Source organism: Watersipora subatra, chromosome 1 (genome assembly GCF_963576615.1).
Source record: "Watersipora subatra chromosome 1, tzWatSuba1.1, whole genome shotgun sequence".
NCBI lineage: Eukaryota > Metazoa > Bryozoa > Gymnolaemata > Cheilostomatida > Watersiporidae > Watersipora > Watersipora subatra.
The window spans coordinates 31,110,165-31,136,092 of record NC_088708.1 but is presented as its reverse complement, the minus strand read 5'-3'; the positions used below and the strand labels follow the sequence as shown (position 1 = coordinate 31,136,092).

The following is a 25,928-nucleotide window of genomic DNA, read 5'->3' as shown; positions in this document are numbered from 1 at the left end:
GAATGCACGATGTCTATTCTCAAACTTGGTCAAGTAGAGTGGATAACAGGCCATCATGTGCATCCATATTTTAACTCTTTAACATATAGACTCCAATTGTCATTATAGAGGTGCAACTCTCTATTTTCGCACATTGCAAAATTGTTTTGTTATCGACAATGGTTCATAGCTCACCAAAATTGAAAAAGGAACCCTGGAAACAAAGTTAACCAGACACTAACCGGTGCTTTATCATGCTCCGTCGAAAAGTTACATACAATCCAAACGTCGGGACTTGTGTCATCCTTGCTAGGTACATGTCTGATGTGCGACCAGAACACTGAATCCCGTTGTGTCGTCGGCCAAACCCTTTTGTGAACTTGGTGTGTGATGACTGTGTCCTCGGACACAACTTCTACGGTTGCGGTGCTGTCGAGGGTGCCCTCCCACTCCATACGCACACTGTTGTCCCAGAAATAGTGGCACAGCTCATGCCCGGTGACGCCCTGCAAATAGAGAACCATATGGACTATGAATGATATGGGCGATGAGATGAAAGAGTGTGCAACCTTTTAAGACGGATATAATCAGATAACCAAATAAAGCTTTACTATAATAAGAGCCGTTTCCATCCAAAGGCATGATTGGAGGTTAAAAAAAGATTGCACTGTCCAGGATTAAAACTCAAGACATACAGCTTGGTAGACAGACACTCTAATACCTGTACCAATCAGCTACCTTCAAATATTTCGTAATAATCATGCAGCTATTTATTCTGTGTGCTTCATTGGCACACCTGACAATCTCTCACGGTGTACCGGACTGGCAGGGTGCTAGTGCATATGTGCTACGCTACTAACAACCACCTGTTGGAAGTTCCCCTTATCAAACTTTTGCAATTAAAAACAAAAGCGGTGAATAATGAACAATGTTGTAACAATGAGAAATGAGAATAAGGAGCAGAAGCAATGCAATTAATACTGAAAAATTTTGCAGGTAGGCTGCTGCTCTTTACCTGCACATGGTGTACAGCTTTGAGCGGGTCTACAATCATCCCATCCTCTTCCATTTCTCTCCGGTAGACTTTCATCTCTCCCTCATCATGAATCGCCTCCCAAACAGAACTGTCCAGGGTTGAATCTGCATACTTGATATGCTCAGCTATCACACTGTTTACCTGTTCAATAATTACAATTCTATGGGCACAGAAAGGAACAACATAAAAGAATTGCGTCAATACGCGAGATAGCAAATACAACCTAACCTTTATGGCAAGACAAAATACTACAGTTCCAACACAGCTCGATGAATAAAAGAATAGAACATGATTGCTTTACAAATGCATAGAGCAACACATTACGGCTTTTTATATGCACTATATGACAATGATAAATTTATAGATACACACTGCAGCGTATGACAACTTCATAAATTGATAGAGCAATACATAAAACAGCTACGACTACAAGTAAGGCAACATCTTTACACTCACTTCCTCAAAGAGCCTGCTGGAAGGAGAGAGGGCGAGAAGAGAACCTGGGGTGTTGGCAGCTGGAGTGTGCCTTACGATATTCTTACTCATTTCCTTTCGCTTCTCCAGCAGCTCTGCATCAGTCTCCAGCTTGTCCATAGATGCATCGACTGCATCGAAGAACTCTTCCTCATTAATTATGCATGTCGGACCTTCCTGGAAAAACAACAGACACAACATGTGATACGATAGGAGAACGGTCGATGCTGGGTGCTAAAGACGCTTTCTGATTTCCTGTGAGCACCGAAAAAGGATTATGCATGACAAATATAAAAACATGTCCACCAAGGAAAGAGGGGTATGGTATAAGCGTTTGTATAGGCCTATGCATACGCCTATATGCCACTTTCAGCGATATACGATCGACAACGTAATTACTCTATCGGCAAGCAACAAACGAATTGAATGAAGTAATTTTAGCACACACTGAATATGCTTGTTATGAACCAAAGTGTGTGGCTACCGCAACCTAAAAACAAAAGAATTTATTTATAAATACAGACGCTCCCCAACTTACGAACGAGTTACGTTCCGAACGATCGTTCGTAAGGTGAATTAGTTCGTAAGTTGCTTCAGTGCTATATTTTGTAATATAATTTATGTTTAAGGCCTATATAAGTATATTGAAGGTTTATATAAGTATGTTTAAGGCTTGTATAAGTAGCCTGTATTGGTTTGTACTGAAAAAATATTTAATAAAATGGAGAGAATACGTACAGTACTGTACTACGTAATTTATATCATGAGAGGGTCTTCGTCGTTGCTGGAATGGGCTTCAAAAGTTACTTCCTCCCCCATAACTTCAATGTAGGAAGATAAAAAAGTTCTTTGCGCAGTAGAGATGCGTTCACACACTTATGCACTGCAACGAACTGGGCAGAGGAAGGTGGATGGTGGGTGGTGCTTCCGAGTAGTGCTTCTTTCCGCTGCTAATATCAACACCAAGTGTCTTTATTAGCGGCGGACATACGCGCAGACATGTTCGTATGTACCGTTGTTCGTAACTCGAATGTTCGTAAGTAGGGGAGTGTCTGTATGTCAGGCCACAGCTTTAGCTGCTGCATCGGCACACCTGCACTTACCCACTTGTATCTATTTGTGAGCTTCAATAACAAACTCTCCTGTGCAGCCATTTCAACTTCCCTTTAACGAGCACCTACTACTGATGATGCACCATACCCTAGGACACTTATATTTCGCTAGTATTTAGTTTCGTGAGTAGCACACAGAGTAAAATTTCGCTGCAACTTAATTTCGCAGCTCTGATGAGTGCGAAAATATAGTGATGTGAAAATAAATACAGGGGAACAAACAAATTAAATTCCTCAGGTCCGGTCCTCTAGTAAAAAAAGTTTTTATATTTGCGACTAGTTTGTATTTGTAACCCGCAGGTATAAATGTATGGCAGAAATCGATAATTCAACGTGATCGCTTGCTGCCATTTGTTTCTTGGACTATCAATGACGTCTCGGTCCTTTCCGTCGGGACCGATATGGTACCAATATTAGATCTCAAGTATTTATAGCAAGCGATGGCCATGGCACGTTTTGAGTTCACAATATTTCAAATTAAACAAAAATCAAATACAGTACATGTCTCATAAAAAAGAAAATAGATAACAACCAACATCACAACCAGAATTGTATAACATGGTTGGACCTGGTGAGGGTTGTTATCGTTTTTGGTTGGCAGTAAAATTCATCACTACAATAAGTATTATTTAATTGTATGACTTCACCTACCAGACTTTCATCCTCATCAGTTACAAATTCGGTGACTAAACTGATATCATCATCTTCTTCGTTTGTCTTGGCTTTTCCAAAAAAACTTGTCATCTTAATTTGCTTTGCCATGCTGCTCATTCGGTGTATTAACGAATTTACTAGAAATTTCCCAATGAGCTCAATCACACACAAAATTATCTGCATTTCTAATATCACGATTTTGTTGTGGATATCAATGAACTACAGGGCCGTATTCCCTTGGACAGCTGGCCGGCTAAGACGCCCCAACTTTTTAGGAATTTCATAGTCCAACGGCTATAGAAAGGTTTTTATCGCTGTAGAATTTCACTTTATTCGAAGCCATAGATACAAACATCAACTTTTAGTAGTTCTTAGGCGTCATTATTATCTTCATCAGCGGCAAAATATTCTTGTTGACGACTTTTATAAAGGTTTGCAAAATATCAAGTTTTAGCAAACATCTGCTTGCCCATATCCTACTTAATGAACTTGAAATAAAATCGGCAAAAATGATCTTTGTTAAAACGCTTAAAAAAAAAGATGTCTTCTTTCTGAGCTTTTTAACTGCATACAAGTTTTGCCTGTTTTAATTTTAAAACGTTTTGTCAGTCACATCAGCTAAAACAAAGCAAATCTCAAAAAATAGAAAAATGTTGATACTTGCCAATAAAATTTTTTAAAACTTCACGTGAGAGGCCCGGCTGAGGCCCTACATAAGAGAAACCTGTTGGGAGCTTACAGCACCCCCCCCTCCTTCTCCACACCCCAGATGTTCATAACTAGTCGTCTAACATTAGCCCCCCAACTTGCAACCAGTGAATACAGGCCTGTGTAGAACATAGCTATTTAATTTCAAATTTTCGCTAGTTCGTTATGATAGTTTAGTTTCGCGCATTAATTTTTCGCGTGATGATGACTCCGCGAAAACGCGAAAGTTAGATGCCGCGAATACTTAAGTGTCCTAGGGTAATAATTATAAACAAATGTGGTGGGAGAAGACAACTCCACGAAAACAGTTCAGTTACGCCATTGGTGTTGTTGTAGTCTGGTAACTAAAACAGTTGTAATGATGCTCACCTCATAGTCTGGGCCTCCTATCACAATAGGCTTTCGTGAGCTGTCTTTGCAAGACTTGTACAGCTCTTCAACCTTCTTTCTCCTTTCCACTTCCTATAAAATATAGTGTGTAATAACATACTCGAACATGCCTGACTCTCATATGTACCACTGCTATAAATTTATACACTTTCATTTCCAAATGAGCCTTGATGTTTTAAGAATCAGTTTGCAAAATTTATATTATTTAAGATTTTAGAAAAACATCCTACAGGACATTTGGTATAATCTGCTAAAAGGCAGCAGTGCTGGAAGACATACCTAAGCGGCTAATCAGAAAACTTATCTTTAAGCTAAATTCTCAAATGGCATATCTGAAACACACCGAGTAAAATGCTCGAGTATATAAATTTGCTGACTAACAAAATTTTATCGCTTTGAAAGTATCCACTGTTAACTTACAAATATTCTAGTCTAACCTCTGACCTTTGCCAAGAAGCATCCATTGGTAAAAAGAAAACCTTGCTTAGTTTATTCATTTCTCGCTTGAAGTTCCAAAATTGATATACATGTTTAGAAGCTTTGGCTATTCAATCCATATGTATTCTATCTATATGTATACTGTATATATATATACTGTATAATTTATATGTATATCTCCATGTATATATGTATATCTATACTGTATAATCCCACGACCATACATAGCAAAGCGATTGGTTTGGGAGATTTATGATAAATGCATATGTGCACACAACTTCCGAAAAATTATCCGTCAACGGCGTTACCAAACCCTTGTATTGAAATTTCTTCAACAAATTTAACCATTTTTGTGTAGAGTCGTTCAAGTATAATAATAATACAAAACACATATAAAACTATTTAAATATGTTACCAAGTCTTTGAAAGGTTACCGCAAAATTCTAAAACTAACCCATCTGATCGGATGATACATAAATAGACAGATTAATTCGGCCTAAAATCGAAATAGAAACTTGAGAAACCCTTTTTAATCAAAATTAAGACCGGCCAACAAAATGCCAATAAGGCCGTGCGACAGATAGTACATGTATAACTATTAAGTCGTCCAAATTTCACAAGAAAAACATGCACATTTCGCCAGTCTATGGAATTGTTCAATTGCCGAAGGTTTCTGTAATTAACTTAGAAGTACTGAAAAGTGATTGTTTCTTTTTTGCCGATTTTACTATTCGAATTAATTATTTGATTTTATAAAAAATTTTTTATAAAAAAATTATAATATTTAATTATAAGAATAATCATTAGAATTTACAACATCGAAGTAAATAATGATTGCATTGTCTAATTGCCGAAGGTTTCTTTAAAGGTTGACTTGTAATAAAATTCACATTACAGTTATTCGATATGAAAAGATTCACCATGTCTTACGCTGTTGTGCTGTAGGTGCAAAATATGTGGGAATGTGATTACAAGCTCTTAAAAGCTAAAAAACGAACAGTTAATCGCAGCCACACGAGACCGCTGTAGTTTGGATTCGCTTTCCAAAACGGCTCAGATGGGACGTACTTGTTACAGGATGGTTTCGGTTTACACTTTCATGCAATCTTATTCGTCAAAATATTTTCACAAATATACTTCACGCATACAATAAAACCATGTCTATTGTTCTTACGCGTCTGTTTTATCGTCATTATAATGCTGTCACTTTTAGCACTGATATCTTATAACTTACCGTAAAAAATCGTTAAACTTTTCAACCTTAGCTCGAATGAGTACATATCATTATCTGATAATAATGACAAGCCTGTTGGTCACCTGTGATAATCGAAAAGTGCTGCAAAAATTATTTTCGAAGTATTGGGTCACATGATCAGATTACGACTTGACGATTAGTCCAAGCCGAAACAAAACTGTAAAGTAGCGAGCATCTATATTTGATACGGGTCTTTGGTAAAACCCGAAGTGTTTGTCATAAACTAGTGCTACGATAAGTTTTATATTGAGCTTTTTATTGGCCTTTTAATTCATGTGAGGACATCACGTGACAAGACGATAACCAAACTGTAATGAATACGTCAAATAAATAAAGAGATTCCAATCTCTGAAAATTGCTCTTACAAAGCATGAAACTATTAGTAATGAAGTGTTTTATCTAAAGATATAGTCTATTTTACTGATTTTAACTTCCTCTGATTTTATCATTGAGCCCTCTGCGCGTGCACACACACACACATATATATATGTGTGTGTGCGCTGTATATGTTTATATGTATACTAGATGAATGCCCAGCATTGTCCGGGTAATAAAAGTCTTTGCAAATAAAATTTATTTTTATTTAACATATAACAAGGGAGTTCCCATTTTAAAAGTGCAAGATTACAAGAAAAGATGATTTGGTAATGATATAATTAATATGAACTGAGAAAACAAAATAAAAATCCTGCATATGCTGAATTAATAATAACAATTCGTGCATAAAAGTGTGTGTATAAAAAAGGTTACCGTTCTAGCAGAAGTTTTCCATTAAAACTTTGAATACGAAATGTAAAAATGAGATATCATACTGTCTTTGACTGATCGAATGGAGAGAGAATATAGATGCTATTCTTACTCGAGATAATACAATTGTCCGCGTAAAAAGAATTGGCCTTGATGGCGATTTACCAATTGAACCTTACGGAAAATCGGAAATAGAAGTTCAAGAAAACACGAAAAAGCATCGCGTTTCATAGAATTCAATTAATACATCATTTTGGGTATAAAAACCGGAAAAGGGTGTACATGTTATATAGTAAGAGCTATTAATTGGAAGAGCTTTTGTAGTCTCGTGGTTAGAGAATTGGATTGCAAACCTCCGGTTGCAATCTTCGCGAGTTCAAGGCAAGCAGAGTGCAAAATTTTAATTCCAAGATTTTCATAGCTATAGCTAGACATACAGAAGGACCAGCGACAAACTTTGAAATGTATCCATGTATATGTATATAAATACACACATACATACGCACGTATTTATATCCATACAAGAATATGATACATCGACTCAATTCAGAAAACAGAAGCGTGCAACCATTTGATTAGCGGAGAAAAACTGAGTTTGCTGACCAACACTTATATAATCACAATCTCCAATGTTGATTAGTTACCACACAAAACCAGGCTAAGCAAACAATCCATTTCATCAGCTTGAGCGTTCACAAACATAAATAGCATTCTACTTAGCCTCAAGGCCTCAAGGCCTCAACCATTCAGTGAACCAAATTCAGTTGAATATCGCAGTGAGACAGTATACAGAACAATCAGGTAAACTGCCCCTAGGCTGCTAGTCATACTAGCAGTTAATATTTGGGAGCAGAGAGGTTGATGCCTTACTGAAAGACCTGACTAAAGGGTTTAGCAGCTAGAGATCAGTTTTTAGTAAGAGAATTCCAGCAGGCAATTGCTTTTCGAGCGTTAATTTTGAGTCATTCAAAGGTTTGTTTAGTAGTTGACACGACACAAAATACAGTATTCACATTTTGTGTCAACCATTGGCAACTTGTCATTCCAAAACCAAATTTGTCTTAAACTACCCACAGAGTGAGTCACGCTTGATTTAATCATGTGCACGCAGTTCGACATATGACATTGACTAGCAGGTTTGCATAGCACCATCATGGGACACTCAGCCAGAAAGCAATTGCTCAACTAGTGCCTACTGTCGTATACTTCAGCAAAACTGTCTCATAGCTTCAACCCAGAAGACACACTGTTACATAAAGCTAACAGCGTGATCACACCGTTATATGAATAAATGCTATACCTTGTCATATTTCTTCTTCCATGCATCCTCCCGCTGACCCATCAGCTCGAGACAGTGAGATAATGTGGAGATGATTCCAGCAGTAGTGGCCTTGAATGTGATCGCTTCCCCTTTAAAGTCTATCGCATGCGCTCCATGCTGCTGAAATATCGCCTCTGTAAGCCAAAAGACAATTGTAGGCACACGCGAGCTCAGACTTGAACAAGCATGTTGTATCTCTAAATAACAGAATAGCCTAACTAGACTTTATGGCAGCAATCACTGAGGGATGACCAGACATGCCCAAAACCTTCAGGCTGACCATAGCCAGTCAATGTGGTTTACTTTTCGCATGATGCAGAATTAACACGTTAAAGCAAACAGAGCTCTGCTAAAAACATTTAGCAAATTCCAATAGTCAGACCTAAAACGGTGGCAATGAACGGTGGCAATGAACGGTGGCAATGAACGGTGGCAATGAACGGTGGCAATGAACGGTGGCAATGAACGGTGTTAAACAAGACAACAGTTTTAGGAAGACCAGTGTCCTCACATGAGCTGAAACATGCTAATCTGCCAACTATCCATCCTTCATTTTGCTGCCGGCACAACAACTTCCTCTTCTATCTAACAACTACTAACTCGCATGAGATAAGCTTAACTCTCTAGTCAAGGCAGCCAAGAAACATGGTTATAACCAATCCGTGATCCAAATTCATCTATAATGATGCAGCAAGGCATGGTTTCTTGTAATCTGCAGCTTATGCGGCGCAAAAGCTCTCAGCTAAATAACAAGTCACAAAATGGAGAAGTTCTCGTACACAAGTTTTTATTGGTAAAAGCAAAACTGTGCTTATAGACTTCTACATATGACTGCAACTATTGAAATAACATGTGGATTTTGTAAAGTTAAACGTCGATGAGTAAAACTCACTTTCCGTGACATAACTGGTTAGCCTAGTCTCAAACATAGATGTCTGGTTATCTCTGGGCATGAATAGTGACAGTCAATTATATCATGTTTTACTAATATTGGTTTCTACTTAAGCATTAGCTATCTCAACCTTGATTCTCACATTAATATTGATTATTTATCGCTCCTCTTATGATTGTAGTCTATTTTTATCAACAATAATAGAAGTAGAACAAGGTATGTAGATAATAGATAATTGTAATAATATATAATTGTAAATAACGGACAATTTATAGATTCAATCTAACTAATAGATAACAAATCCAACTGCAATTCACTCACTAAGAAGCTATCAACCCTTTCACTGTCATCCATGTACAAATTTAGCTTTCGATCTATCGCCAGCCAATGTACTGAAAATTGCTGATTTGGCTGCATGATATGTATACAAGTTCTTTCCATTTGAAACTTTATCTAGAGCATTTTTGTTATATATTTCATGTTGCCAACATGGTAACAAACAGAGCTATGCAAAATATACAATGTAGCTATACTATGTGCATTGCTAAAGCTAGGTGAAGCTACGATTGCTATGAAGCTATAATGATCCTCTACTATTATATTCCTTGCTCTTACAAAACTATGACTTTCGTCACCATCAGAGTCAGTGTTGTCACTTTCATTGTCTCAATATTTAATTAATTCTGAATCGGCTATGTCATCAACGGAATCTATTCTGTTTCTAACACAGGAGGTGCTTGCAGAAACCATATTGCAACTAAAAAGTTAAATCATCAGACAAAAATGTTAATTTTTGACTTGAAATTTTCTGATCAAAGATAATTTGCTTAGCGAATATAGGCCAATTTTTCAGAGAAGTATTCGAACAACACTCTTAACACATTAGAAATACTAATGATCGTCGGTTATGTTGTCACGAATTATTAATATTCAGTTACTACGCAACCACAGTGAACTTCTCAAAAATTTGCCTCCGGCAGTCGATCATAGAATTCGCATAAACTCGCGTATGGCAGTGAAAAGTTAAGATGAGAGTTGCGTGACAAACTACTATTTTCTGATAACAAAAGAATTGGTAAGAGTATATAATTACTCTATATAACATTTATTCTTTCATGATAGTCTCATTGCTTTCATTGCTTTCAACTAGTGCAAATGACTTTCTTCATAAAAGTATTGAAACTGTACAGCCCAAAGTTCATCATAAAATCTTACCAAATGATACACAAAGCAGTCATTATATATACCTCAAATTTTTCAGCAAATTAATAAGCTCCCTAAGAGACTGCACTCAAAGTAAAGCAAATTTCTATAGATGCATGGAGGTAACCGCAATTTAACTAATTAAGGTGTCAAAATGAATTAGGTTGGGTTTATTTACTGACATTTAAAATGACACTTAAATATTATAAAATCATCTACAAAGGCTTTCAAGCAAATCTCTAATTTTAAATTTCTAAAACAGAATAGAAAAGCTATCGTTCTATATTGCATAGTTGAAAGACAAATGGCTATAAATTTTTAACAATTATGTGAAGCAATCACCTTTACATGCACAGATTAATGCCAAACTGGAATTCTAAGCTGCCTCACTTGATTTACCAGTTTAACAATTATTCATTCAGCCCCATCCAATAACCTACCAGTAAAACTGCCAGTATTTATAGAGCAAGGACTGAGAAACTGGGCTGGTCTCATCTTTATAATGCAGCTCAAGATGGAGGTTTTGCATGTTATATTGAAGTTTGATTAACTCAAAAGTATAAATTTAGTTGTGATACACTTCGCTAATTTTCAACATGCTGGAACTAATATTTATGATATGTTTCATAATGGTAATGCCATGAGATAGACATAGATTTTACAGAAAAAACCCTATCCGTGTTAACATCTACAATACGACATTAAAATTTTCTTTTTTCACATTTATGAACCGAGTTTCACAAAAATATTGGATGTAAGAAAGGGTGCATCTATAGCACAGTGCTTATCACGCATAAGATTTAAAGTGTCTGAAATGGTGCTAGTCTACATAACAACAGTGATAACAATCCCTATTCGCTATTAACCTATAGTACTGATTGGCTGCGAGCTCGCTGAATAATAAAAATTATTAACATTCCAAATTAAAAATTTAAACTGTTTGTTCTGTAACCATTTACACGACATCCACTTTGCTACCTTCATGTATGTAACTACTTTTAGGTAATTAATCAACTTCCATGAGATGATACTGTCATGAAGATCAAGTTTACCGATATAAAAATGAATCCTTCGTCTTTTCGTGACGTCATTCTATCGTTGTCTGCCATCTTTATAGACAACCTTTATCGTTAAAAACCCGAAGCTTCTGCAATTAATTATTGCAAACAATGCTTTTGTTTGCAAATTTTTTATTTTAGTATCAAAACAACACCAAAAAATACTATTAATCAAGAATGAATACGAATGATGATCGTTTTCTACAAAGATGGCGGCTTTTTCGTAGACGAGCGCATGTGCAAACAGGGTTATAACGTCAAAAAAACGATGGATTATTATACGAAACAATGATTTATCGACTACATATTTCATCGACCGAGAAGGATTGATCAAAGCATTATCATTGCACCATCTGTTTAGAACCATTTCGCTCAAGATTTCTAACGAGTTTGTGTAGATGGAAGAAACAACAATAAATATATCATTAATATAAATATATCACTAATATAAATATATCATTAATATAAATATATCACTAATATAAATATATCACTAATATAAATATATCACTAATATAAATATATCACTAATATAAATATATCACTAATATAAATATATCACTAATATAAATATATCACTAATATAAATATATCATTAATATAAATATATCACTAATATAAATATATCATTAATATAAATATATCACTAATATAAATATATCACTAATATAAATATATCACTAATATAAATATATCACTAATATAAATATATCACTAATATAAATATATCACTAATATAAATATATCACTAATATAAATATATCACTAATATAAATATATCACTAATATAAATATATCACTAATATAAATATATCACTAATATAAATATATCACTAATATAAATATATCATTAATATAAATATATCACTAATATAAATATAGGGGTAACGGGGGCACTTTGGTCATAGGGGCACTTTGGGCCACCCATATTTTGAGCATTTTTGTATTTGTTGGAGTTATCATCTTTTGATAATATGAGAGGAAGAAATGTCATAGATCATCCATGTTGGTTTCTATCAGCTAAAGCAAGGTGGGCTAACACAGGTTAGTTTTACCTGATTTTTGTATGAAAAACTAAAATATTGCATCTAAACTATTTGAATCACATACTCCAATCGTATATGGATACAGATTGGGTTGAACTATGTCATTATTTGGATGTATATTTTGCTTGTTTCTTCGCTTTATCTAATGTATCACTTTCATACAAAATGAGCTGTGCAACATTTTCATTAGTAACATAGCGTGGGGCACTTTGGGTCGCATGATCTGGGGCACTTTGGGCCATGGCCCAAAGTGCCCCAGGTCAATTATATTTGGAAATGTACTTTTGTTTTAGTTTATTTCACAGCGTATCATCACTATCTGTTGACAATGAACCTAATGTTGATAATGTTGTTTTAGTATATTACAAAGATGGTTCGAAATTACCAAAAAAAATTTTTTGATTCTACCATCGCTGATGTAATGCGTACAGCTGTACGAATGGTAATAGAAGAAAGACAGTCTGTTTGACAAGTATCTATAGCTCTCTCCATACCACGCACCTCTTTAGCCAGATATGTGAAAGGAAGTCATTCTTGTGGTGAAACAGAGGTAGTAAACTAACACAAACAACTTCAGCATGGAAGGTATTCAATAACACTCAAGATAATATGCTTAAGAACTACCTTATTACAGCTGGTAAACACCACAATGGTTTGACCAAAAAACAATGCCGAGAATTGGCATGGCAGTATGTCAAAAAACTGGGCTGCAAATATCCGGCTGTGTGGAATGAAAACCAATATGCAGGAGAAGACAGGATAACCGGATTTATGAAACGACATACTGAACTTACAATTCATAAGCCGGAAGCGACTAGCCTAGGTCGTAGCACAAGTTTCAACAAAGAAAATGTCAACGATTTCTTTGACAATTTGGAAGAAGTTCAAAGAAGATGTGGATTTCAAGCGAAAAACATCTGGAACATATATGAGACGGTGCTGACAACAGTTCACAAACCATATGGCTCAGCTGCTGAGTGTGGCATTTCCCAAACCATTTACAACAGGGAATATTGCGTCTGGATTCACAAGGCTAGGAATCTCTCCCTTTGACAGAATTGCCTTTTCTGATGATGAATTTTTTGGCTTTTACGTGACGGACTGACCTGCCCCTGCTCTCATGCCGCTGCCAACTGATCGACCTGTTCCCTCAACTTTTGGATAAACGGGTCCACCTGAGCCACCAAATGATCAACCTATTCCCTCAACTTTTGCTTCAAAAGGTTCGTCTGCAATTTCATCTATACCTAATAATTTGAGGAAAGTGGTGCCAGAAATCATCACTCCGGAGGATATCCGACCACATTCTAAAGCTGGGCCACGAAAAAATCTTGGACGTTGCAAAAGAATGTCAACGTCTATTCTAACCAATACTCCAGTGAAGCAGTGCCTAACTCTCGAAGCTAAAGAACGAGCTATAAAAAAGGAAAGGCAGAAAGGTGAGGATTTTAATTCAAAAAGTGCTAATAAATCAAATAACATACATAATAGCTCTACTGTTACTATTTTCTATCATTATATAACTGCACAATGTTTTGCTTCAGATTGCGAAGAGGGCAATCCCTGAAGAAGACAGCTCAAGTGAAGATGACAATTCAGAAGCTGAACTGGCTGAGCAAGTAAAAAGTGACACTGAAGACCCGGATAATTTTGATGAAGTAATGCCAGATTCTAGTGCCATCACCAGTAGCGCCATAAATATCTTTGATTATGTACTGGTGGCTATGCACGGAGCCAAGTCAAAGAAAAACTATGTTGCAATGGTAACAGCTAAATCGGCAAATGATGTAGAAGTAAATTTTGTTGTTTATGTATGGGGCGGTCAGTTTCTAAAGCCTGACACTAAAGTTCGATCTATTGTAGACATCAAAGACATTGTATTACTATTGTTTTCTCCTGCCGTCACTGGCGGAACAAAAAGAACTTCGGAAAAGCCTGAGTTTTCCGATAGATCTATCGGAGTGTTTTTAAACATTATTTTTGTATACTAAATAGCGGTCAACAGTATCTAATAGCCCTAATTAATACGCATTGCATCTTACATAATATAAAGTCTATTGCTGCTGAACTTCAAGTTTTGGTTTTCATTTCAGTTTAAATAAAATCATGGGAAAAGCATCAAAGATTACAATGTGGCCAAAGTGCCCCGACACCCGGTCCAAACTGCCCCAGCCCCGGGGCACTTTGGGCCACTCACATACAGCTTTTTGATATACACTTTTACAAAAAAATTGAGCAACTAAACCAACCAAACATTGATAGAATGTAGCAAACACATCAATTTCCCACAGTGTAAAATATGGTAGCTATCCGCGATCTACGGCTGACTCCGCAGCATCACATGTCAAAAACGGCCCAAAGTGCCCCCGTTACCCCTATCACTAATATAAATATATCACTAATATAAATATATCACTAATATAAATATATCACTAATATAAATATATCACTAATATAAATATATCACTAATATAAATATATCATTAATATAAATATATCACTAATATAAATATATCACTAATATAAATATATCACTAATATAAATATATCACTAATATAAATATATCACTAATATAAATATATCACTAATATAAATATATCACTAATATAAATATATCACTAATATAAATATATCACTAATATAAATATATCACTAATATAAATATATCACTAATATAAATATATCACTAATATAAATATATCACTAATATAAATATATCACTAATATAAATATATCACTAATATAAATATATCACTAATATAAATATATCACTAATATAAATACAGTCAAACATGGATAACTCGAACTTCAAGGGACCGAGCAAAAGTGTTCGAATTATCAGAGCGTTCAAGTTATCAGAGCACTGTCACAAGTCCATATATTTACTTACTTATTAGTAAATACATGTACATATACAAACTATAATATAAATCAAAAGCACAAATGGCTTGTTTCAAATTAAATGCTTCTAATGTAAAGTTTAAAACGTTTTCATGAAAAAGTATAGAGATTTTTCTATCACTTGAGATTGGTTTGTTGTTTGAGGTGATGTTATTGCCAGGACGTTTTTCAGATTGACATTGGCAAAACTTGATCGTTGTTGAAATGCTCAAAAGAAAAGACATTTTTTTCTTTTGAAGTTTTACCCACGATCAATTTTGTCGTTTTTTCTTGAAGTTTATGCAGATTACCTTACTTTACCTGGGATTCGTTAAGAGCAACACTCCGAGGCAGTTCAATTAGAAGTTTTACGAGGTTTTACGGTACATTCTATATCACTCACGCTTGTTTAATAGATACTTATTGAATGTACACACGTATTCTGTGTTTAGGTCAAACGATGAATAGTTTTTTGTAGCTCAGACAACGTATACGTTTAATTACAAAAATTTTTAAGACGTTTTAAACATTCAACATTCCGACGTTGATTCAACACGGAATCAACGTCGCGTCGGAAAACTATTCATCACGGGCTAGCCGGGTCACGCACTCAAGAATTTTCGCCACGCACATACAAAATAACATGCGATTTTTGTTTTGTATGTGCGTGGCGAAAATCCTTGCGAGCGTGACCCGGCTAGCCCGTGCTATTCATCGTATCGCAGTATAAATCAAATTTCACCAAACTTTTAGAAAAGTCGTTGACAAAAATATTTTGCCGATGGTGGTAATAACGACGCTTATGAATTACGAAAAGATGAAGTTTACCTCTATGGCTTTGAATAAAGTGATTTTCTAAAGCGATAACAACCGTTTCGGTAGCCGTTGGGCAAAAAAACAGTTTGAATTAACAGTGTTGAGTTCGAGTTATCTATAGCAATTTATCATTACGTGGGAACGGACCAAAGGAAATGTTCGAATTAACCATGTGTTCGAGCTATCCGTGGACGAGTTATCCATGTTTGACTGTATATCACTAATATAAATATATCACTAATATAAATATATCACTAATATCAAAATAGACTGTTCTCTTATGAATCTTGACACTTGAACTGGTGTGTCCCGAATTTATGCATGAAAAGTCGATGCATTCATCGACGCAGTATCGCATAACCAAATCTTAAATTGTACCACATAATGAAAACTTAGCGAATGTGGCAGCTATAGTGATTACTACGGTATGCCACTTACCAAGATCAGCATTCACTCCATCGTCATTAGCAGATGTGGTGAATAAATTGGAATCTTTAATATTAGATGTTGGAGAACCAATACTGTCAACCGATATATTGTCATCAATGTCCCCATGGTCCACTGCAAGCAACAACAAGGTTATGCATATCCCATATTAATGAAACTAACACATTTATACTAATAAACATGCACAATCAGCAGCTTCAGTCAAACTTGTGACAGCGTGTTGACAACTTGTGACAGTTGCTCAAGGTGGTCATGGCAAAAACATTAAATTTATGTGGCCTCTGCTCCTTCACTAACTCTGCTCTAGTAGTAGTCGTGTCCTTCACTAACTCTGCTATAGTAGGAGTCGTGTCCTTCACTAACTCTGCTATAGTAGGAGTCGTGTCCTTCACTAACTCTGCTATAGTAGGAGTCGTGTCCTTCACTAACTCTGCTCTAGTAGGAGTCGTGTCCTTCGCTAACTCTGCTCTAGTAGGAGTGGTGTCCTTCACTAACTCTGCTTTAGTAGGAGTCGTGTCCTTCACTAACTCTGCTCTAGTAGGAGTCGTGTCCTTCACTAACTCTGCTCTAGTAGGAGTCGTGTCCTTCGCTAACTCTGCTATAGTAGGAGTCGTGTCCTTCGCTAACTCTGCTATAGTAGGAGTCGTGTCCTTCACTAACTCTGCTATAGTAGGAGTCGTGTCCTTCGCTAACTCTGCTCTAGTAGGAGTCGTGTCCTTCACTAACTCTGCTTTAGTAGGAGTCGTGTTCTTCACTAACTCTGCTCTAGTAGGAGTCGTGTCCTTCACTAACTCTGCTCTAGTAGAAGTCTCGTCCTTCGCTAACTCTGCTATAGAAAGAGTCTTGTCCTCCGCTAAATCTCTGCTATAGTAGGAGTCGTGTCCCTCACTAACTCTGCTATAGTAGGAGTCGTGTCCTTCGCTAACTCTGCTATAGTAGGAGTCGTGTCCATCCATCCGGAGCTACAGCTGAAGGTTGAGAAAAAGATTGCTTTCAATCGAATTCGAACTCGTGATTTTCGGCATAGTAGCCAGTGGCAAGACGGTTACCTTGCCACATTTTGGAATAATTGTGCAGTTACTTATTACACCAGACGATCTCTTGTGACGCAACAGACTGCCAGGGTACAGAGTAATAATAAGGGCAAATATTTTGCTGTTAATTTTTCTGCTGTAAAGCGATCTCAATGGGTCTGCACTCGGTGAAAACCACTATGCAGGTAGCTCTATTTAAACTAGGTCGCTGGCACACATGTACATTACAATAATACTACATCTTAACATATATATCCAGAAGAATGATAAATTATAATACTATCGAATACTGTAAATCAAATAGCCAGAGACCTTGAAATTAGGGTTAGCTTGGTGTTTGCAGTCTTTGGTTGTGTGATATTATACGACAGAATCAGAGTCATTTATTTGCATTCATCTACATACCAGCATAAAATATACAAGAAAGGATGCAGCTGTTAAGACAGCTAGTCAATTGTACTGTTAATGGTAATACTATATATTTGCTGTATATACCCTATATATATATACTCTATATATACCTACATATATATACATGTATATATATATATATATATATATATATATATATATATATATATGTATATATATATATATTCGGTTTGGTTGAGCACTCTGTGAAAGGTGCGACACTACTAGCCTCAGCGCAAAGCTCATCACATTTGTGATTTGAGCACTCTGGTGCCAGCACATTGACTTTTTTTAAAGTCTGTGAGGCAACTTAGTTGTTTCATGACAGAAAGTCACCTCTGATTGGCAATGGGATTTGTCTCCCTTGCTTGCTCTGAGCTACACTGATAATTCTTCAAAAACTGAAACAGTACTGTCTGTAGCATGAGTATATATATATATATACTCATGCTACATATATACATGTATTATATTATTTATATAATATATATATTATATGTGTGTGTGCGCGTGCGTGCGCGTATTCATTATCAGTGTAGACTTTCAACAACTTTAGCTGAGCTATACTTGTCAGTAGCTCTACGCATTTGATTGTTCATGGTAGGAATAGTTTAAGCATGCCATGGAAGAGCAAACGGTGAACTATCACGTTGGCATTTAACAATATTAAAGCTTATCATTCAGTAGTGCATGTGAAAAAACACAACATGTCATAAGAAACACATCGACTAAAACTAGTGTCACTGACTGCAATTGGGTAGTGCCCTTAATACAAATGAAAAGGCAACGTAGAAAGTAGGAGAATGTAGAAAGTTCAAAATTACATGCGCATACACGAGTGTGCAGACATGAACACACGCACGCCATACACGAGTGTGCAGACATGAACACACGCACGCCATACACGAGTGTGCAGACATGAACACACGCACGCCATACACGAGTGTGCAGACATGAACACACGCACGCCATACACGAGTGTGCAGACATGAACACACGAACGTCATACACGAGTGTGCAGACATGAACACACGCACGCCATACACGAGTGTGCAGACATGAACACACGCACGCCATACACGAGTGTGCAGACATGAACACATGCACGCCATACACGAGTGTGCAGACATGAACACACGTAAAGCATGCACGCGCTGACACACTTGCAGAACGAGTCCGGAATCTACCTAATACAGTGTATGTTATACCAGTCTTAGCGCCAATATTAACTGTTAGTTCAGTGAACTTTTTACAAAAGAAACAAGACCTTTAGTAGTAAAGGAAGTAAAGGTGTTAGCGGGGAACTTCCTTGTGGTGACTCTTATTACTGCAGACGATTACATAGGTTTGTGAGTCAGACTAACGCTTGTGGTTAAAACCAATCAAGTAATCAGTCTGTCCAAAGACCTCTGATCTACAAACCAGCTTCGCTGTAAAATTTAATTACATGTTGTTCATCCTTGACTGCTGTAGAACAATCTAGAATTCATCAAATGTCAATAGATGTTACTACGACTTAGTCTGAGACGCACTCGAGCGTACTCAAGCGTGCAAACTAGTTCACCAATCCAACAGACCAATATATAACAACCGATTATTTGGTTGACAGGTTTCGAGAAAAACCAATTGTCTATGCATACATGTGAACTTATGGCACCGAACAGGTTTCATGGCAATGCAGGCAATAGTAAGATCAAATCTATTCTGAATGGTACTCTTGCAGAAGAGGGGCAGAAGAGGGGCCAAGGAGAGCCAATGCATACAACCTCTACCGAACTCACTAATCTTAAACTGATTACAAACAGCTACTCACCGCCCAAAAGGCACCTGTACATACATTGAAAAACTCTACTATCTGCGAGTGTGACCAAGTGGTCAAGTTCTGCGATGCGTCAGGGTGACCAAGTGACAAAGGTCAAACAATTTAGAATGGGGTCATGAGTCAGACAGATATGGCTTGAAATAGGAGAGCATGGGCAGAATGCGTGCTATCTAATTTTGAGTACACGCGACCATTGACTTTTGTGTGTTGGTGAGCAATCACATGAGAGATAATAGATGTAGATATGACAGGTATAGAAGGTGGAGCACTTGTTAAAGCTTCACCTATTCAGGCCATTCAGACCCAGTGGGTGTTGCTTGAATTCATTCCTTTACGTGGACTTCCTGTCTGTATGGATGTATGATGATACTGACAGAGATAGTTGAAACCAGCAAGGCCTAGATTATAGAAGGAAGTTAATGACACCAGAGACAAAAGACAGGGTAGTGCATCGCCACTTAACTACCAGCTTTATACAACGTGTGCTTCGGAAATAAGAAATGGTCATTTCGAGTATCTTACAAAAGAAACCATAACAAATTGTAAATGACGGCAAATAAGCACTTATAGTGACTTACGGTCATGTACACTTGTAGAGTTTTTGTTCAGTACAGAGAGAGCCTGAGTACATGCATCAAAGTAGCCCTGTAGGGTGTCCACTTGCCTGCACAGTATGTCCCGAAATGTTTCCATTTCTGCCAGCTTTTCAGGCAGGCCCCGCCCCCTCTAAAATCAGCCACAGACATTTTGCTAACATCCCATCCCATAGGTTAGGTTTGAGAACTGAGATTTGGATACACGGATTTACAGTGGCCGAAATGGCAGACAGACAGGGCAACAAGAGAGCAAAAGGACCGAGGGAAACTCGAAATGTTAGGCAGGGAAATATGAGAATACAAAAGCTTGGTTTAAGCGCTGTCAAATAGCCAACCTTAAAGGAAGACGTCGAGGTAGAAATGCTGTTAGCAGAGGTGATGGAGATGAGAGATCCTTGTCTTCTTAAACTGTTCATGCTGCCATACCCCGACTCTGCTTGCTACAATACAATGACCAATAAATGCCCAATTGCATCATTTGAACTATGCAATGATGTAGTGCAGCAATACAACCAGTATGTGAACAATGCAACAATACAACTGATATGTGAACAATGCAGCAATACAAGTGATGCAAGAATTAATTGACCAATCACAATCTAATAAAAGAATGCATCAAACAACAAAAGATCAAATTCGAGCCGCTAGAAAAGTATGAACTTCAGACAGACCTATGCTCAGAAAAGTTAGTGACATACTTTAACTATTATATTGAACCATCGATCTCGTTAGGTAATTCCTCAGCTCAAAAGGCTGGTTCACACCATAAGGCCGTATGCCGGTGTTAATCAAACAATACTTCGGTGATCGTAGATGCGATCATAGAAACGATGAAATACTAGTCCCGCAGAAACTGTCATGAAAAAAATATGGATCGAGCAATCCATGACGGGCAATCATCATCGCTAAGTGGTGCACCTTGTACAGGCTGTCGTGGATGCTCGACGAACTATCAGGAAAGTTTGATAGCTGCAAACTTTCCCAACGTATCATCGCTGCCTCGCCGATGCCATTGGTTATGGCACGCGCAGTCGACGAACCATTGCTGAGAAGATAACTCCGATATATGGAGATATAGTGTAGACCAGCCTTAAGCTACATCCACAGGCCTGCATGTAAAAGCGAGCAAGCCGTCTATAACTGGCACATGTGTCAACCTGGGCCAAGCAAAATGTTCGTATATGAATGAGTCTTATACATTGTGTGGATTCTCGACAGAATAATTAAAGTGACTGAACGTTGTTTGACCTTGTGCCTGCTAATATGTGAAAAGTAAGTCAAATTTGTTAGCAAAATCAACCAGCAAAAAGCATGCAGCATCATAAAAAAATTCACCAGAATGTCTTTTGCCATTTATGTATTCAAGAATATCTCTACGCCCACGCTCGCTCACCAACCCAAGATAATGGCACCTCAATTTTAAACGATCAATAGATTTGCGATCAATAGATTTGTGAGGGAATTAGTCAATAACAATGAATCAGATAGCGCATGATTCAGAATTTCATGGCTGAGTATGTCTGCGTATGCAAAGAGCCCGCGCAGAGTTGTTATCACATGTTCCCCTCAGGCATGGCCCTAGAGTATGTAGCATACTCATATCAACACGAGGAAATACAGATCAGAAGCAGACTTACTCTATGTAGGTCTATATTGTTGAACCACCGGACTCTGTCCTCTGCGGAATCAGCTCGCAGATACCAGAGATTCTCGTTTACCGTGATGTCAAATCTGCACTCATCCACAGGATGGCACTAGAAAATCAAGCAAATCTTTCTTATGAGAAAATAAATTGGGAACAGCTGCACCTCATCAGAGAGTAGGCCGATGTATCATCACGTACAAGTAAAAACATCCAACAGCAATAACATACAAAACATGTTACAGCACAGCGGAATAAGTAGATATAATAAAGCAAAACAAAATGGGAATATCACACCGTTTATACCTACTCATGTGATAGACAACCACTTAGCAAAGCATTGTTGACATTAGTAATTATCTATGCAGCTGTATGTTTGCTTGTTTAAAGTTGAAGTGAACTTTCATAACTAAATGTCTAGCTGTCACAATATCTGTATATTTCACTTGTTTATTACTTGTTTATTCAAGTTGTAAACTATTTCATTATATGAATTCTCATAAAATAAATTTTAAAGCACATTTACAAAAACTGAATTAGAAATAGCAACTACCTGTTGTACATAAATAGTAAGTTTCCATAGAGCTATATTGTAGTGACACACCGCTATATGGCATTGCTATGCCATCCTGGTAATGGCTGCGTCGCTTTAATTCTGTCATGATTCAGTTTCGCTGTTTGAAAGCGAAATACCTGTGCGATGTGACTAACAGAGTCGCACCTATGTATGCTTAAAGGACCTTGTCACAAGGTGTACCGCAACCATCATTCCACTATAGCTCCCCATAGAAGCATAATCTGCTGGTCATCCCAGCATAGCGCTGCTGCGCTGGTGCACTCAGGTGTCGCTACACCATCGCTGTATGGAAACTAGTAAATGAAGATGAAATGCGAAAAAGATTCCTTATAGAATGCAGAGTCCACTAGCTGGCTTGAAGACTGCGTATTTCACCATCTCAAGTATAAGTTGTGCACTCTTAATTGTACCGCGTAGCCATTTACTTAAATCAGTAAAAGTCATGTTTTCTTTTTAAAATGATTTAGTCATCAGAATCTTCAACATCCGCCCATACTCTATAATGAGTCGTTGTCAGAAACAAAATGTGTGTGTTGAATAATCGACGGAACCCCTTAATAAGCAGCAGTCAAAAACCATACTCACTGTAATGATTGCTCGAGCCAAGCTGACGGCTCCTCGACAACCAAATGAACGATCAGTCTGTGATTTAAAATATGTAAGTGTTCCTTCCTTAAGCACAAAGTAACGCTCTTGCCAGCCATGCAAATAGTTGGTCCACTTGTGGAGGGTTCCAGTAAGCTGTGGCAGCCCATCCTCTACGGAGTCATCATCTTCATCTGTCTCGTCTGTATCTGTTAAGCTATTTTTCTCACAGATAACATCAGGCACTTCACGAGACTCCAACTTTGATTTGCTAGCCATAATTACTAATTCCAGGAATGAAGAGTAAGGTGTCGTCTGAGAAGGTTGCTGAAAAGTGGGAGCCAAAAATGTTTAACAAAACAAAACCAACATAGTAACCTAGAGATGAACTATGCAAAATGCATTTTCCCACCACCAGTAACTACCAGTAACTTAAAGATTAGCCATTTTGGCTTGTATACACTTATGAGAGCCGAGATACAACACCAGATAGGCAGATAAGAGTAGCATATATTGCCAAAGTTCTGCACGTTATCTATCTACTACAATTGGCTAACAACATCTTAATACTGCCATGATGAAGTGATGGCTACTCCTCTTGAATAGTATTCTTGAGTTGATCATAAACATTACTATATTACAATATAATATTACTATATTACAAAATAATATTACTATATTACAATATAACATTACTATATTACAAAATAATATTACTATATTACAATATAATATTACTATATTACAAAATAATATTACTATATTACAATATAATATTACTATATTACAATATAACATTACTATATTACAAAATAATATTACTATATAACATTACTATATTACAATATAACATTACTATATTACAATATAACATTACTATATTACAATATAATATTACTATATTACAATATAATATTACTATATTACAATATAATATTACTATATTACAATATAACATTATTATATTAAAAAATAATATTACTATATTACAAAATAATATTACAAAATAATATTACTATATTACAATATAATATTACTATATTACAAAATAATATTACTATATTACAATATAACATTACTATACTACAATATACTATAATATTACTCGTATGGATAAAAACCGGCATGCAATAAACTTAAATTACTCGGCAGAACAGTTATAGGAATTAACAATGAATAACAAAGCTCCCTGCTATTATATCAAATGTAAAATCTTTTTCTAGCACTTGATTAACTTGAATCATAATATTAAAAACCTTTGAATAAAATATCGGTGATGCAATGCCATGCTTCCATTTATCAAATGAGTAAAAGTATTCGGCATAGCCATGCTCTAAGCATGAGTGATATAGCAAAAAATATTTGTTTGTTAGCAACATCGGAAAATTTTTGTATTAAACAAAAAATTATTTTACAAAACAAATACTCCCTATTTGAATGGAGTTGTCTATCCTGTAACCGATATGGCCAAAAGGGCAGGATTACACACTGTCACTTCTCCTTTGAACTAATAAAGTAGCTATAACAAAAGCAAACAACTTAATAGTCTAACAGACTAATCTGATAGCAACTAGCAAAGCGTTTAAATTAACATCAACATGAGTTAACTTTTTCCCAGCATTTGAACCTCGCCTCCAGTATGTACTGAAAGTTCATTGTAGAAAATTCTTATATATACTTCATGACAAATTAAGCTATGTAGCATATTATCAGTTACCCATGTTTTACACAACACCAAAAGTATGTATTATTAATAGTACAGTTTAAATGTGGCACTTATGATGTAGGCCTATGTACTAGTGACTTACAAAGTATGCAAATCATAGCGCGTGAGATCAATTTGTTGTATGTCGCAAAATCTTCTAGTTTATACAAACATTTTTTTAATGCGGGAGCTTGAAATATGCCTCAACTTTGAAATGCTTTAAATATTAACATAAAGAAGTTGTTGGCGTATAAATGATATGTCCATCAAAGACACTACTGGTTCTATGTAATTAAGACATTGTTGTGTGATTTAAAGTGACTCAAACAACACAACTCAGATATGCTGCCTGCGACTTAAAAAGCATTAACTGCAAATAACCATAACAAGAACACGATTAGGATTGGTTATCACGATCTCGCTGTCAGAGTCAAAAGCAAATCGACTTAACAATAGGATGACGCGCCTAACATCTATTCTATTAACTTATGCTACGTACATCGAGCTTGAAACACAAATACTAATCTAACAATGGTAAAAGAGCGTGTTACAGCATTAGTAGTGAAAGTGGACACAGCTCAGCAAGTAATTAAAACACGGTGATTCGCAAGAATTTTGTACGTGACTTGATCGTGGGCGAAATAATCATACCGTTATCATCATTAAAAAATATTTATATAACGAAGTTTTTGCAATGCCCGAAAACAGTCAAATACATGTATTAACGAAACATGAAATAGAAAAGTTATGTATGAACTTACCGTTCATTCAATAGCTCTTCGCACTCAATCGCATGACAAACTCAAATGCTGGAATGGGAAAACTTTACGTTGAATATTAAGAGTCGTTGAATCTGCAGTAGCAAATGTTATAAAAAAAGCATAATCAACTTAATATGTGCTGCTACATAAATTTAATTGAAGTGTTCCTTCCTGATAAGCCTGAAGTGAGAAGAAACTCGGCTTCTACAAAATTAACTAACGATTAAGGTCAACAGTGTAGCCTGCGTTAGAACAGATGTGATCATAGCTTGAATCGAATACCGACCGTCTTTTATGTTGATTACTGCGCAAAGGGTTGCCGTTAACCTTAGACATTT

The 25,928-nt window shown here is 36.5% G+C and overlaps 1 protein-coding gene across 2 annotated transcripts in view; it reads right to left on the bottom strand.

The window, feature by feature from the left end:
- The window catches only part of LOC137392251 (ceramide transfer protein-like), a 29,702-nt gene extending 3,897 nt beyond the window's left edge, over positions 1–25,805 (bottom strand). For both annotated transcript variants that reach the window (XM_068078919.1, XM_068078927.1), the window contains exons 1-11: positions 25,591–25,805; positions 23,125–23,451; positions 21,958–22,074; positions 20,656–20,760; positions 20,303–20,450; positions 16,449–16,571; positions 8,094–8,248; positions 4,333–4,425; positions 1,472–1,666; positions 995–1,156; positions 222–485 (exon numbers count right to left, since the gene is read on the bottom strand). In XM_068078919.1, coding sequence (XP_067935020.1) covers positions 222–485; positions 995–1,156; positions 1,472–1,666; positions 4,333–4,425; positions 8,094–8,248; positions 16,449–16,571; positions 20,303–20,450; positions 20,656–20,760; positions 21,958–22,074; positions 23,125–23,403 — 1,641 coding nt within the window. In that variant the 5' untranslated portion in view covers positions 23,404–23,451; positions 25,591–25,805. The remainder of the gene's footprint in view (positions 1–221; positions 486–994; positions 1,157–1,471; positions 1,667–4,332; positions 4,426–8,093; positions 8,249–16,448; positions 16,572–20,302; positions 20,451–20,655; positions 20,761–21,957; positions 22,075–23,124; positions 23,452–25,590) is intronic.
- Between the last annotated feature and the right edge of the window lie 123 nt (positions 25,806–25,928).